The 16,513-nt window shown below is 36.4% G+C and overlaps 1 protein-coding gene across 1 annotated transcript in view; it reads right to left on the reverse strand.

Moving 5' to 3' along the window:
- kiaa1549lb (KIAA1549-like b) overlaps positions 1–16,513 on the reverse strand; it is a 75,296-nt gene that overhangs the window by 30,497 nt on the left and 28,286 nt on the right. Inside the window, exons 5-12 of the mRNA XM_052531098.1 lie at positions 15,365–15,584; positions 9,195–9,328; positions 8,789–8,957; positions 6,112–6,171; positions 4,264–4,415; positions 3,594–3,765; positions 674–837; positions 380–415 (exon numbers count right to left, since the gene is read on the reverse strand). Coding sequence (XP_052387058.1) covers positions 380–415; positions 674–837; positions 3,594–3,765; positions 4,264–4,415; positions 6,112–6,171; positions 8,789–8,957; positions 9,195–9,328; positions 15,365–15,584 — 1,107 coding nt within the window. The remainder of the gene's footprint in view (positions 1–379; positions 416–673; positions 838–3,593; positions 3,766–4,263; positions 4,416–6,111; positions 6,172–8,788; positions 8,958–9,194; positions 9,329–15,364; positions 15,585–16,513) is intronic.

Consider the following 16,513-nt stretch of genomic DNA (forward strand, 5'->3'; position numbering starts at 1 on the left):
TGGTTTCAGTAACCACAGAGAATTTAGTCTTTGCAACTTTACAGATCTTCTTTATGCACCAAGAGCTTTTTACACTCCAAAAAGAAAGGAAAAATTGAAAGCATCATATATCCCCTTTAATTTTTTGTAGAATGTCAAGGTTGCCTTGAAAAAATAAGCCAGGACACTCCACTAAATATATACTTTTATGTTCCACAAAATAGTCTTACATGTATGGAATGACACAAAATATTTTTTGGGGTGAACTAACCCTTTAATTGTGCAAAATCATTAGTACCTGTCCCTAAGATCTGTCTATTCTACACATCTTCTTTAACACTGTGTGCACATCTGGAGTCCAGAGCAGCAGGTGAGATGATTGAAGAGCTGAATAACTTACCTGAGGGTAATAACCCACGTCTCTCCAGTAAGCAGTCTAAATGAGAGAAAACAGCATTAAGAGTCATCAATCATTTCTATCTCTCTCCCATACACACTCTCTTGGGATGTTTTCCCAGAGGCAAAGCAAGCTAAGCATGTAAGAGTTTGAGGAAAACTGTTGATGAAGCCACTGTAAAATATGCTGAGTGTACAAATAACATAATGAGTTACAATGGGAGAGTTAAACAGCAAAGTGGTGCCTTATGGCAAATGGTCAAGCAGGAGGTTCATCCAGATCCAGTCACTGCTTTACCTTGACTCGAGGATTGAAGTTTCCAATGGGATCGCTTTTGAAATCGCTCTTGTTTTTGTGACACAGCACTGTGGTGATGATGATCATGATGATGGTCACCACACCAATGGGTGCTAGCACTGCAGCAATGATCCACAGTTTGTGGGGTGGATTTTTCACTATGGCTGCATGGTGGGAAACACTGTTAGTCACATTAAATATTTTACATATTAAACTATGATTTTGCAAATTGTGTTGCTTAAATATTTTGACACAAAATATTTAGTTTGTACAACAATCATTTTGTTAGTGACTTAAAAAAATCCAGGTTAAATAAATATTACAATATTACAATTATTATTTTCTTTTCTTTTTTTTAACATTAACAACATAATACATTGCTCATTAAAAACCAAGTATACAGGTGCATCTCAATAAATTTGAATGTTTTGGAAAAGTTCATTTATTTCAGTTTGTCTCACATTTAACAAAACCCACAAATTCACTATCTCAACAAATTAGAATACTTCATGAGACCAAAAAATATATATTTGTGAATTGTTTGCCTTCTGGAAAGTATGTTCACTTACTGTACATGTACTCAATACTTGGTAGGGGCTCCTTTTGCTTTAATTATTGCCTCAATTTGGCATAGCAGTGCCACAAACTGATAACTTCCATGCCGAGGTGGTATGAAAGCCCAGGTTTCTTTGACAGTGGCCTTCAGCTCACTTTTTTTGGTCTCTTGTTTCTCATTTTCCTCTTGACAATACCCAATATATACTCTATGGGGTTCAGGTCTGGTTAGTTTGCTGGCCAGTCAAGCACACTGACACCATGGTCATTTAACCAACTTTTGGTGCTTTTGGCAGTGTGGGCAGGTGCCAAATCCTGCTGGAAAATTAAATAAGCATCTTCAAAAAGCTGGACAGCAAAAGGAAGCATGAAGTGCTCCAAAATTTATTTGTAAACGGGTGCAGTGACTTTGGATTTAAAAAAAACAAAACAATGGACCAAACCCAGCAGATGACATTGCACCCCAAATCATCACAGACTGTGGAAACTTAACACTGGACTTCACTCAACTTGGGCTATGAGCTTGTCCAACCTTTCTCCAGACTCTAGGACTTTGGTTTCCAAATGAAAAACAAAACTTGCTCTCATCTGAAAAGAGGACTTTGGACCACTGGGCAACTGTCCAGTTCTTCTTCTCTTTAGCGCAGGTAAGATGCCTCTGATGTTGTCTGTGGTTCAGCAGTGGCTTAACAAGAGGAATACGACAACTGTAGCCAAACTGCTTCACACGTCTGTATGCCTTGACCCCAGCCTCAGTCCATTCCCTGTGAAGTTCACTCAAATTCTTGAATCGATTTTGCTTGACAATCCTCATAAGGCTGCAGTTCTCTCGGTTGGTTGTGCACTTTTTCTTCCAGACTTTTTCCTTCCACTCAACTTTCTGTTAACATGCTTGGATACAGCACTTTGTGAACAGCCAGCTTCTTTAGCAATGAATGTTTGTGGCTTACCTTCCTTGTGAAGGGTGTCAATGATTGTCTTCTGGACAACTGTCAGATCAGCAGTCTTCCCCATGATTGTGTAGCCTAGTGAACCAAACTAAGAGATCATTTTGAAGACTCAGGAAACCTTTGCAGGTGTTTTGAGTTGATTAGCTGATTTGCATGTCACCATATTCTAATTTGTTAAGATAGTGAATTGGTGGGTTTTTGTTAAATGTGATCCAAAATCATCACCATTAAAAGAATCAAAAGACTTAAACTACTTCAGTCTGTGTGCATTGAATTTATTTAATACACGAGGTTCACAATTTGAGTTGAACTACTGAAATAAATGAACTTTTCCATGACATTTTAATTTATTGAGATGCACCTGTATTTATCATCATGTCTGTTTTTTAAGCATTTTAACATTTAATCTGCTTTCATTTGAAATTTCAGATTACATTTTCTTTGTGAAATGGCAGTGTAGTTGTTCTTTATAATAGTCAATTTATTTTCAGATCATCATTCAGATTATGACATTCAGACCACAACAGGTGTCGTGATGGTCATAGACAAGGAGATTTACCTATAATTCTCTAAGCTGATTACTCACTTAAAACACACAAATCATGTTTTCATTTTCAATTTGATTTTGATGTGAAAAAGTTGTTTACTTACTTTTTAATTAGTCTAATTAGTCTAACACCATTATTTGTTCATTCAGAATGATTTGACTATGCAGAATGTTCACGAAATCAAGTAATTAAGTAATTCTGCATATAGTAATATTGCTGTTAGCAAAATTTTGGTCCCACTTTATAATAGGTGTCTTTAGCGACTACTGTATGTACTGTGAGGTATGAGTACGTGAAATTAAAAATAAATAAATCAAGTCAAGTCACCTTTATTTATAAGCACTTTAAACAAAATACATTGCGTCAAAGCAACTGGACAACATTCATTAGGAAAACAGTGTGTCAATAATGCAAAATGATAGTTAAAGGCAGTTCATCACTGAATTCAGTGATGTCATCTCTGTTCAGTTAAATGAGTGTTTCTGCATTTATTTGCAATCAAGTCAACGATATTGCTGCAGATGAACAATTAAATGAATTAATGAATGAATGATTCAATACTAGGTACAATGTACCTATTGTGTTCATGTTGAATTGCAAATCACATTTGTGTTTCTGAGGTGGGATACTGTATAAGGTTAGGAACAGGTTTGGTGGTTTGATTAGGTTTAAGTGTGGGTGTAGTGGTAGGTAACAGTGTAATATATAATATAATTATAAGTGCAATGTTAAACTATTTACTGATATGTACACAATAGTGCATTGTATCAAATGATTAATTTAAAAGTAAGTAGTTAAAGACACAAAATAAAGTGGGTCAAACATTTCTATAATTCTAGTAAAACCTGAAAAGAAAGTAATTTTTACCTTCCGCCTGCAGTTGAACAATGTATCCCAGTGTGAGTGCCATGGTCTGCGAGTCCACTGTGTTCAGAAGCTTGGCTGCAGATGTGCCAAGCAGTGGGGTCCCATTTTGCTGGACATAGTAGGTCATCTCAGCTGGGTTTTTTGGCCCATGTACACGCCTGATACTAACCATCTGAATGCAATGAAACACAGCTTGATCACTACATGTAGACACATTTTCATTTAGCAAACCTTAAAAGTTTATTATTTTCCATCAAATAATCTAAACAATGGAGACTGGGGTGTATGGTTACACTACAAGATTAATTAATTAGAAATGAGCAACAGGCATGAAATCATACATGAACACCTTCTGAGGTAACAGAAGAAGTTATAGAGTAGAGGTTTATGTGTGAAAATATGAAGCATTTGTTGCTGGTTCATAATTGGATTTGTGCAGACTGTACAAATGCACATGCCTGGCACAAATTTGCTAATTCATTGCGTATAACTAATTCTGGAAAACAGATTCACATAACCTAAGTAAGAAATTACTAAAGTAGGGTCCAATCATCAGTCCTTTCTTATGTCATGTAGATGTGTTTTCCAGAATTTATTATATTTTTCCATAATTATTTATTTGTTTGCAATTATTGCCTTATTTAGCACTTTCAATTTTGTTAGGTCGCACCTGGACAGTGTAACTTCCCTCCGTTGCTGCCCGCTTAAAGCGAACACCTTGCTGGTGGGCCACCATGAAGAGTTCCGCCAACCGCTCCTCCATCAGACTAGCAAAACTATAGTACTGTCCTTCCAGAGAGGAGTTTTCCACATCCTGAATCACTGCGGAGACGTGGAGAGAGGTTAAAGTCCACTATTTAGCAGAGTTTAGCTCCAACTCTATCAAACACACATGAACAAGCTAATCAAGGTCTTTAGGATAACTACAATATTACAGGCAGGTGAATTTGCTTGGAGTTAAAATCTACAGGATGATAAACCACAAGGACCAGAGCTACCGTTGAACCACTGCAGTCTTGCGCACACTAATTACTTCTCAGTGATGTAGAACTTTGTCAATATCAGGGGAAGTCCAGAGAAACCTCAAAAAGTTCCTGAGAACTAGCATTACTAAAAAAGACGCTCAAATCTGTATTAACTATGAATAATTAGACAGTATAATTGGTTCAATTAAACTGGGACAGTACAGAATATCTATGTATTTGATGTGTTTATAATGGGGCTGGTAAGCGATTCAAATTTTTTATCTAATTAATTGCATTATGTGGTGATTAATTTAATTAATCACACATCAAATTTGGAGAAATTCCTCTGAAAAGATCATTTAAAGGATCAAACAGATTACAAAAAGTAGGTTCAGCAAGAAATATTTTGTTTGATAAAATGTGAGTAAGTGATGACAGAATTGTTATTTTTCATTCAGTCATTTATTCATTCGTTTGATTCGTTCAAATGCCTGATTTATTAAGGAGTGAAGTAAAGGGTTCTTTATGAATAGTTCATTTAATTATGAATCTTGTTCGACTTGAAGCGGGTCATCACCATCAGACGGATCGGTGTGTGACATCAAAGTACCGCAACTATCAAATCCAATGCCACTATGGCCAATGGTTCAACATGCCAAATGGTTCACCAGATTCGTTCAAAACATGGATAAAGAAATGAAATGCCGCAGTGGGTTGCTCAGGGATGAACAGTTCTGATTTGTTTTATTTTTTAGTTGACAAATTGAGCAAAAAAGACAACATTGTGTCTAAAACAATATTAACTTCTTCATGAACTTTTGCATAAGATGAGTATCACATTTGTACTCGTCTGATATTGCACTTAGCCTACATCTCATGTGATATTTCTTAAATATGTGATGTAAATATGAGACAAAATAGAGGGCATTTTGCCCATATCTTGAATTTTAGGGACATTTTTTAGGCTCCATCACACAGTAAGTTGTTGCCGGGTCTCATATTAGTCATCAGTCGACTGTATGAAATGGCAGATGATCCAAATAGGTCTGAGGCAGGGCGAGTGCATTAAATGCGTTAATCATTTTAACGCGTTATTTTTCTCCATAATTAATTAATCAATCTATTCGTTTTAAATTACCAGACCTAGTTTATAAAGAACAGAAAGAAAAATAAATTATCTAATCTTGGCACAGAACAGCAGCATATTATTTTACAAACCGACTGGAGCAAATTGCTTAAGTATTTATCATGTGTAACACAAATGTGCGTACTATATCACAACACAAAACATCTTCAATTATTCTGTTTATTTGTGAATTCTCGATTTAGACTTAAACTTTCCTGTCATCTAGCTTTTGGAATTGTGTGCTAATAGTTAATTATGTGAGCTTTTAGGAATATATAAGCATATACTACAGATCTTAAAGAAAACAGACACAAAGTAAAATCCACAAAACCAATTATGATTTTAGACCACATCACTCCATTCTTCCTCTGAATTAAGCTTTTTCACTCATTTGGCTACTAATGAACAACATCAATAAGACAATTACCTGTGATTATCCAAAATGGCCTGGTTACTACAGATGTGTTAAGGTTGTAGTATTCCAGAGCTACAGAGGAAAGATAGTGAGAGGGAAGAGGAAGGAAACAAGAGAAACATGTAGAGAGTGATACTAGATAAGAAAGCTCGTTTCCAAAGACATTGCTTTGATCCTAGGTCCAGATCTACTCTCCAGCAGAAAGTCCAGAAAGTCTAACCGCATTTCCCAAATTAAACATGTACTCAATTGCATACTGGCAGTGTGTGATTAAAGGTTTTGGAAGACATGTTATCTTCATGGTAGAATCACTAAGCGGACTGTAAAATTTCACCAGCTGTGTCTACTAATTCTACTAAGGATTAATCTGAAGAACAGTAGCCCAAGTTTTTTGACCAGTATTTCATCATTTGGTCAAAAATAATGTATGTATATATACACGTCTCTGTGTATATATATATATATATATATATATATATATATATATATATATATATATATATATATATATATATATATATATAAACAGACAGAACAAAATTATAAATGCAACACTTTTGTTTTTGCCCCCATTTTTCATGAGCTGAACTCAAAGATCTAAGTCTTTTCTCTATTAACACAAAAGGCCTATTTCTCTTAAATATTGTTCACAAATCTGTCTAAATCTGTGTAGGTGAGCACTTCTCCTTTGCCGAGATAATAATTTATATTTTATCTAATTATTTTATTTTATTTATTATTTAAAAAATGGCCCTCTAACACTAGCTCTATTCTATTTCTATCTACGTTCCATTGTTTTTATTTATTAAAAAATAACAATAATGATTGTTTCTTTGGCCCTGATTTGTAAGTCGCTTTGGATAAAAGTGTCTTCTAAATGATTAAATGAGAAGAGAAACCAAATGACCTCCTAGTCAGCATGTGCAAAACTGTGAGAATGAGTTGTGTGATATTTTCACATTACATTTGCTTGTGAAACCATGTTCTTTCCACACAGACACACATGAGCATATCTGGAATTCCCTAATGTTAATAATTATTCCCTGTAATTGGATTTGATGTGCGTGCTGTGCCCTGGCCCATGTACTGTATGCATGAACCTGTTTCTGCCTCCTGTTAACACTACAATCCAAACAGAAACCACTTCCTCTCTCTGGTAGAAAATCTTATTTTGACTGTAAAATGTTAATGATTATATATATATATATATATATATATATATATATATATATATATATATATATATATATATATATATATATATATATATATATTAGGGGTGGCACGGTTCGCAAAAAAAAAACAAAAAACGAACCATTCGGTTCATCACACCGCGGTTCAACATATGACAAAGCATCTGTAATATGGTTTGCTATAAATAACATGTAGGCCTAAAGCAAACAGGGTTAAGCTAAAATGTGATTCTGTTGATGGATGCACATTCTGGTCTCCCAGACTTTACTACAACAGAGATAATAAATTTTTAAAAAATACACAAAAAAACCCCACCCCAGTCAAATCATTCACTATTGTTCAACGTGAATCCTGTATTCTGGATTATGAGCAGTCATTTATTCCGTCATCACCCGGGTGCTGATAGCGTGTGTGCACAGATGAAATCTGAAAAGCACATGTTAATATGTGTTTAAAATAAACTAATTTAAGCTTTATCAGTTTAAACATTTAAGAGCCAGAGGACGCGAGCTCGCGCAGTGAGAAGATTTGTGCATGCGCTTATCTGGAGCACGCAAATATTAAGCTCTCTCTGAAGTATTGTGTTTAATTAGACAAATTCAGACAATAAATATGTCAAAATGCCCGTCTTGGTAAATATCCTACAGCAGACGGCTGAACGTAGGCCTACTGTATCAGTGCATTCTCTTAAAGTGACAGTATTTATATTAATCGAACTGCAGCAACAAATAAATCACTCAATGCTCTTGATTGAAAAGCTTTTGTACCTTTAATAAAGAATAATCTTTAATTTATACAGTCAAATATGCAATGCTGTTTTACATTTGATTACTTTATTCAATTTGTGTACCTGAAAACTTATGCTAGACCTATCTAAAAAAAAAAAAAAAAACTGAAAATTACTGTTTATTGTTTGTATCTTTACTCTATTGTATTTATTTGTGCTGTTGCTTGTAGTTGGATATAATACTTTTCTTCTTTTTTTTTTTTTTATTACAAAGTATAGTTTTACCATAAACATATCACATACCGAACTATAACGAAACCGTGACTCTAAAACCATGAAACAAACCGAGCCGTGAAAAAGTTGAACCGTATATAGTAGGAGCAACAACCAGGTCTGGATTTTGTTTTTGTGCTTTGGTTGTGTTTGTGCGTGACAGTCGTCCGTGTGGGGCTTTCATGCTATTTTCAGTTGTGTTTATGTTGTTATTAAATTATTTTTAAGTGTTCGCCGGTTCCCACCTCCTTCCTGATCTACGAACTTTGTTACATTGAACAAAAAAATTTACCATAGTGAGTCATACTCAACTGAATTATATAACCATCTTTATTATGTATTATTTGTCAATTCTGTTTGTAGCAACACTATTGCCAAAAGGAATATAAAAGGAAATAAAAAGTCTAACAATTGCATATGTTTGTATACATACATACTGTACATATAGGTTTGAATATGTATTTGTATACCTGAGGAATGCCAAGGAAAACTTACGCTCAGCTGTGATCAGTGGTGGGTAAAACAGGAAGTAACCGACAAGCTCTGCAGTCAGTTGGCTGAGGAGGTTACTGGCAGTTGAGCCATTGAGAGTGATACTCCCATTATGCACCACATAAATCAGAGATACAGCAGGAGAACCCATAGACTGTGATGTGCTCAGGATCTGTGAAAAAAAAAGGAATACAATTAACAGAGAAAATTAAAGAGTTATATTATATTGTGTGCAGACTGACCTTTTATCAGTTGAAAATCAACTAAATGAAATTATAAACATACATATATATATATATATATATATATATATATATATATATATATATATATATATATATATACACTAATTTGACATACAAAAGTTATGGAGGTTAATAAAGGTAATTAAAAGAAAAGGCCCTTCCACCTGTACAGTGAGACCGCTGTGAGAGTTCATCACTATGGCCTCTGCCTCAGCAAAAGCATTCTCCAGTCTCTGCTCCATCATCTGAGAAAATCTGCAGGACCTGAGGTCATCTCCTGGTCCTACAAACCTCAGAACTACACACAGAAACATGAAAATATACACATAAAGGAAACCATATGAAAATTATTGCTGAGCATATTCTATTATCTCTGAACATTCTCTAATCAGTACGATTCTCAGAAGTACTATATTTTATTATGCTATGGCATTGCTGAATGTCTGACTCTGATTCAAGAGATAAGTAAACAACATCATTTGAGCAAAACTGCTGTTGTACTAATATCAATACAGATGTGAATCAGATGTGAATAACATTTCAGTATAAGGTACAAGTTGTTAACATTAGCTAACCACATCAGCTAACATGAACTGCCAGTGAGAATATTTGTAAAGCATTCATTAATATTAGTTATATATTAATTTTAACACAAACCATTTTTAATTTTTCAAAATTGTTTAAGGCCAAGTCCTATTGCCAATTATTATTGTTGTTGTTATTATTAGTATGTATTTATTTATTTAGTTTAAGCAATGTATAATATTAAAATGGTACATGAATAAGATCAAGATGTATATTTGCTCTATTGCATGCAATATAGTCTTAAAAAAAAGTTGTATCTATTTGAAATTAGAGGTAGCCACTTCAATTTAATTAAAAGCCAAGCAAATATAATAACACGAAAATACAATATTATAATCAAAAGTTCAAATTGTTAATCTTATTTATTGCAGTTGTTACCAAAATCGGTTCTGGAGGATTGGTGTCCTGCAGAGTTTAGCTCCAACTTGCCCTTAACACACCTGTCTGGAAATTTTAAGTATACCTAGTAAGACCTTGTTTAGCTGGTTCAGGTGTGTTTTGATTAGGGTTGGAGCTAAACTCTGCAAGACAGTGGCCCTCAAGGACCAAGTCTAGTGACCCCTGATTTAGTGGAATAGAGTTTTTTTTTTTTTTTTTTTTTTTTTTAACTAATATTAACAACAATTAATAAATGCCAGGGCTGGGCAAGTTAACACATTATTATAGAGTTAATGCATTTAATTGACATTTATTTTATCGTGCGTTAACGCAGTTTTTTATTTTTATGAAATTCCGTTGCTCACTGGCTGTGAATACACATACAGACAAATCATGGGTCAAATGAGGGGATGCTCCCGATCAAATTATTTAGGCTAAGCATCAATATTCACAAATCAATGTTCACTGTTATTTTTAACAGAAAAGAATGCAACGAGCTCATAATCATGATTTAATACGTTGGAAATAGTAAGTGTCCGATAACAAGTGAAGACAGCAGAGAAGCGCTCTCCTTCATCACAGTGGACGGAATCATTTTGTTAACTTTGTGGTTTATTATTTTGAGTCGTATAGGACACGGTAACACACGTCCCTCTTACAATATATTGCTTTACAGATCTATTGCTTTTGCCACTCAGAAATATTCATGTTATCATGCAGCACGTATCAGAAGATCTGCACTATGGCGTGGTTAACGCTCACACTCACTGATCTATATATAACTGAACCACGCTCTTACCCACCTCTCCCCATCGAGGCTTTGGGGATCAAATGCGCTCTGGCCAGTTAAGATTGCCTAGCATGAACACACACACCCTAATTATCCTCCCGCATCCCACACACACGAGTCCCTACCCACACATCAAGTGTTGTCCTACGCAGCACTCTGCTGCAATGGGTCCCGTGATCTTGCAGGTCTCTAATAGAAAGGTGCCTGTTATAATGTTATAGTGTTTGTAAACCAAATGTTATTACACTTTTGTTCATATACCATTAGGCCTTAAATGAAAAAAGTGCACAATACACCCCTTTGAATGCATTATTAGTTAATACAATTATTATTGTGCATAACAATGCAATTAATTTTTATTAATTGCAGACAATAATGTAAATTATAATTGCCCAGCACTAATAAAACATTTAATAAATGTGTTAATCATTGTTAATTAATGCATTAACTAATGTTAACTAATTGACGTTATTTTAATGCATTTGTCACGAAGTGCACATGTCCTTCCTCATCACCACACAGTATTTAAGTCATCACTCTACACCTTCACATTGTCTGGCTTTGTTGTTCACTACATGTCAACCTACCTGGATCTTTACCTGTGATCTTTACCTGCCATCGTCCATCTTCAGTCTTCCTCTGTCTGCTCACTCTGTGGAAGATCCACGCCAACCTGCAAAGAGAAACCGTTAATTCAGCTAAGTGGCACTTCTTTCAAGATCATCTACTTACCACCAGCCATCACGCGCTCTCTTACCTCAGTTGTGTTAATAAATCTTTGTTAAGTGGAAGTTTCCGGTGTTGTCTCCTTCTGTTGTGCTAATAGAAGCCCAGACCAACATTCAGCACCTCACAGGAGCATGCAATGACCAAAATCTGGATCCTTTCACCGACTGTTATTCATTACTCCTTCCGACATCCATTTCTTCACTATCTGCCTGTGCCAGTCCCATGCCCCCTCCTCACTGGTTCTCAAAAGTTTCAAACTCATCCCTCTGAAGGGACTACTCACCGCCTTTGAGAACTCTGAGCTCCTCTTTCAGCATGTGTTTAGACACTTTGGGCTATATGAAGATATTGTCTCAGATCGTGGACAACAATATAATTCCAGAGAGTGGCAATCATTATTCCAACACCTGGGAATCTCTGTGAGTTTGTCATCAGGATATCACCCACAAACCAACGGCCAGGAGATCGGGAGATACCTGTGGTCCTACTGCCACAACACAGCACAGCTGGAGAACTACCTTCCATGGGCCAAGGATGTACAGAACACCCTGCATCAGTACACCAAAGGACTAACACCATAACTGATTTCCAACCACCCCTGTTTACCTGGTCAGGAGAGCCATCACATATTCCAGCTGTGTACCACTGATTCCAAGAAAGCGAGAGCTCACGTCCATCTGCAAAGGACAGTTCGGAGACAAAAGAGCCAAGTCTACACCCGCCATTCCACTGCCTACCAGTACTATCTGGGAAAGAAGGTCTGGCTCTCGAACAAGGGACATTTGTCTTCGACTGCCCTGTTCCTGCTATATAGGTCCCTTCACCATCTTAAGGCAGATCAATGAAGTCACTTACCAATTTGACTTACCTTCACATTACTATATTGCACCAACCTCTCATGCATTCCTTCTCGAACCCTTCACTAACCCTCTGGTCTCTCCTTCCACAAAATCTGGCATTCCTGACATGCCACCTCCTCCTCTAGAGGTCGTCGATGATCAACTCTTCTAATGAGTCAACACAATCCTGGACACCTACTGGTGAGGCAGCTGCCTCAAATACTTGGTGGATTGGGAAGGATATGGTCCTGAAAAGAGATCCTGTGTAGATCGCTATGATATACTAGACCCAGCTTTGCTGTCTGTCATCCTGCAAAGAGAAACTCAGTTAATCTGTATTTCTTTCAAGATCATCTACTTACCATCAGCCATCCCCTGCTCTCTTACCTCAGCTGTGTTACAGTTTTTTCTCAGTTGCTTTGGTGCATTTCTCAGAAGTGAACTTCTCATAACGATTGTTTAACCTCCACATCATCTAGTCACTTGTGCACAACCAAAAAAAAGGAGTTTATCATTCTTTTGAACAAGTTGTGATTGTATTGGTACATTCATACAATCGATTATGTATATTTGTCTGCAGTTTCCTACATTATCAGTTTCTAATGTCATGTTGTTCAAAATGTAATGTATAATTATTTGTGCAACAATCTTACACACCAAAATATCTAGTCATTAGTATATAAGTTGTTAAATGCAAAATGGTTGCTCTAGCTGTCAAGCATATTTTCTAAACATTTCTATTACACTTTTTAAATTTGTGAATCTTGATTCTTGACTCACTAAAGAAGAGAATGTACATCAGAACCTTCAATTGGAAAGCATATATAGACAGAGGACAACACAAGTGTTACAAATTCTGGATATGGATATTTCTTCCCCGTTGGCCTGGTAAATCAACAGTAACTCTGTTGCCTATGACATTTCAACCATGTCTTCTGCTTTTGGTCAGGTTGAAGCCAGCCTCTTCCACATATACTGTATGAAGTTGTGAGATGGTTTACTTGATTCCAATCCCATGTTGCATTGCAAGGTAAGGAATGTGTTGTGATGTAGATGAGAATCTGTGGGCCGACAGACTGGCACATCAGAAGGTGGAGACAGACTGCGATACAATTCCATACAGTGCTGCATATAAAAGCAAAGTTCTGGTGTTTCCCGTGTTTGCCTTTCTAATTTTGTATCTTCAGCTTTGCGCCCATTTTTCTTTTTCTTTTCTCTATCACAATGACATATATATATATATATATATATATTATAACATCTAAAATTTTTCTTGGTTGCTTTGGTGCATTTCTCAGATCAGAAGTGAAATTCTCAAAACTACTTTGTCCAACCTCCACATCATCTAGTCAATTGTGCACATCATAAAATCAGTTTCTCATTATTTTGAACAAGGTGCGATTGCTTTGGTACATCCATGCAATCGATTGTGTACATTTTTCTGAATATTTCTATATTATCAGTTGCTAATTTCATGTTGCTGAAAAATGTATTATACAGTTATCTGTGCAAAAGTCTCACTCCCCAAACATCTAGGCATTAGTTCATTCATTGTATAAGTCATTAAATGCAAAATTGTTGAACTAGTTGTTATAAACTGTCAAGCACATTTTCTACTCATTTCTATTATTTTTGTAAAATTGCCATGAATTTTGCAGGTGAATCTTGACTTTCACTAATGAAGAGAATGTAGATCAGTTAATGATAAACCAGTTATATGAAATTGCTCAAAGGTGCATCTCATAAAACTTCAGTTGAAAAGCATATATAGACAGAGGACATCACCCCTTAGACAGAAATCTGCTTTGCATGCAGCACTGTATGAGGAATTGTAGTGCGACTGTCTACACCTCATTATGTGCCAGTCATTCGGTCCACAGATTCTCATCTACATCACAACTAATATTTTCCCTTGCAATGCAAACTGGAACTGGAGTCAAGTGAACTCTCTCACAACTGCACATATGTCAATGAGGCAGGCTTCAACTTCAAAAAGCCACCCAAAAAGCAGAAGGTGTGGTCGAAATGTCATAGAGCAACTAATTTAACAGGCCAATGGCGAGGAAATATCCATTGTCAGAATTTGTAACTCTTGTTTTGTCTAATCTGTCTATAGCTTTTCGATTGAAGGTTCATGAGATGCACCTTTGAGCAATTTCAGAGAAATGGTTAATCATTAACTGAACTACATTCTCTTCATTAGTGAAAGTCAAGATTTGCCTGCACAATTAATGACAAATTTATAAAAACTCTTATAGAAATGTGTAGAAAATTAGCTTGACAGTTTATGACAACTAGATCAACCATTTTGCATTTAATGACTTAAATGCCTAGATGTTTTGAGGGGTAAGACTGTTGCACAGAGAAATATATAATGCATTTTGAGCAACATGACACTAGCAACTGATAATGTAGAAATATACAGAAAAATTTACATAATAAATTGCATGGATGTACCAAATCAGCTGACAACTGCATAACACTACAGATAGTTACAATAAAGATGGACGTACAGACAAACGGACAGTCTAAATAGATAGATAGATAGATAGACAGACAGAAAGACACACATATAGATAGATAGATAGATAGATAGATAGATAGCATTAGTTTCTGCTAGTTCAAAACTGTCTTAAAGTAATAAACCTATAAATACAATAATCATGGGATCATGCGCTATATTCCAAGCATATATTCTAAAAATTCATTATTCACTTAAAAATCATCACCTCCACTGCAGCTACCATCAAATGTGCCAATGTGATACACAACATTTCATTTACAAGACACCTGAAAACACATTAGGCTTGATTTAAATGACAATCAACCTGAGCATTGTTTTCAGAAATAACCTGCACCCGGAGAAATAATATTTAGAGTGAAAACTAGCCCAGTCTCTAAATAGTTTTGTAAGGACAATGGCTGCATTCTTAAAAGATATGGAGAAATTATATGTGTGGCAGCAATGGCACATTAGTTACACTGATGACAGAGATCTAGCTGTGAGCCTAACCTGTCTTCAGCATCAGTGAGATGGCAGGGCTGGGTCTCCAGGGGACTGCTGGGATGGGAATCGCCTGCACCAGTGGCACAAACTGCCGGATGCCTGCCATCAATCTTTCAATACCATAGACGCTTAGAGCCTCCACCACCACCGAAGCAGTGTACACCATCTCTCCACGGGTCACATAGTAACCGACCGTCACGTTAGGTATACTGGAGATGCTCCCAATCTGAAGGTGGAAATATACAGGAAACACTAGTATTAAAGATGCATTCTGTAGTTTGGTGCTAATTTAAAAAGTTTTACCCATTAAGGAATACATTTCAATTTAAGTAAAGCCCCTTTCACACTGCCATTCCGGCAAATACACAGGTAAAGTGTTCCTGCAATTGTTCCCTGGTCGCTTGATTTTGCACTTTCACACTGCCAGTGATGACCCGATATAAGTGCGTGCTTTCACACACAACCCTTGAAGATCCCGTAACGATGCGTGACATCAGCGCGTGATGAGTAATGTACATGTCGAAAACGTTAGGGACGTTATACTTTCACTGAAGCAAGCGAACGATCTCTGCGTAAGCGCGGAAAGTGAGGAACTAACTGATCTCTGCTTCATTACAGTTTGCAGATATGTTTTCGTCGCGAACGTTGATCTTCCTTCAAAACAGCCGGTAAAAGAGTCGCGCGATAACGCGCGTCATCACTTCGACACGGAATTAGATCTGGCTTTTGTTCACACAGCGCTTGTCCCGGGTCGAACCCCGCAATGTTACTAGGTCCCCGACCCGGGTTCAATGCGGTAATCAATCGTGGGACGTGGTTGCTTTCACACAGAAGGCGACCCGGCAATGTTCTGGAAATATTGCGGGTCCGACGTGCAGTGTAAAAGGGGCTTAAGTTAAATACACAGTGGAATTAATAACTCACTGAAAACTAGACATTAGTCTGCCATGTAATCATCTGAGTTTATTTTACATAAGTACTGTTTGGGACTGACTGTGGAATGCATTCGCTTTCTGGATCCTTGTACTGAAAATTTAGCAGCTTAAAATGATCTGATTACAAAAAAAGGAGCTGAAGCATAACAAAGTTCCCTGAGCAAAAACTTTTTCAAATTTACATTCAGTGCATGCAATTAAACACTTCTATCAGCAAGTG

Source organism: Carassius gibelio, chromosome A18 (genome assembly GCF_023724105.1).
Source record: "Carassius gibelio isolate Cgi1373 ecotype wild population from Czech Republic chromosome A18, carGib1.2-hapl.c, whole genome shotgun sequence".
Classification (NCBI taxonomy): Eukaryota; Metazoa; Chordata; class Actinopteri; order Cypriniformes; family Cyprinidae; genus Carassius; species Carassius gibelio.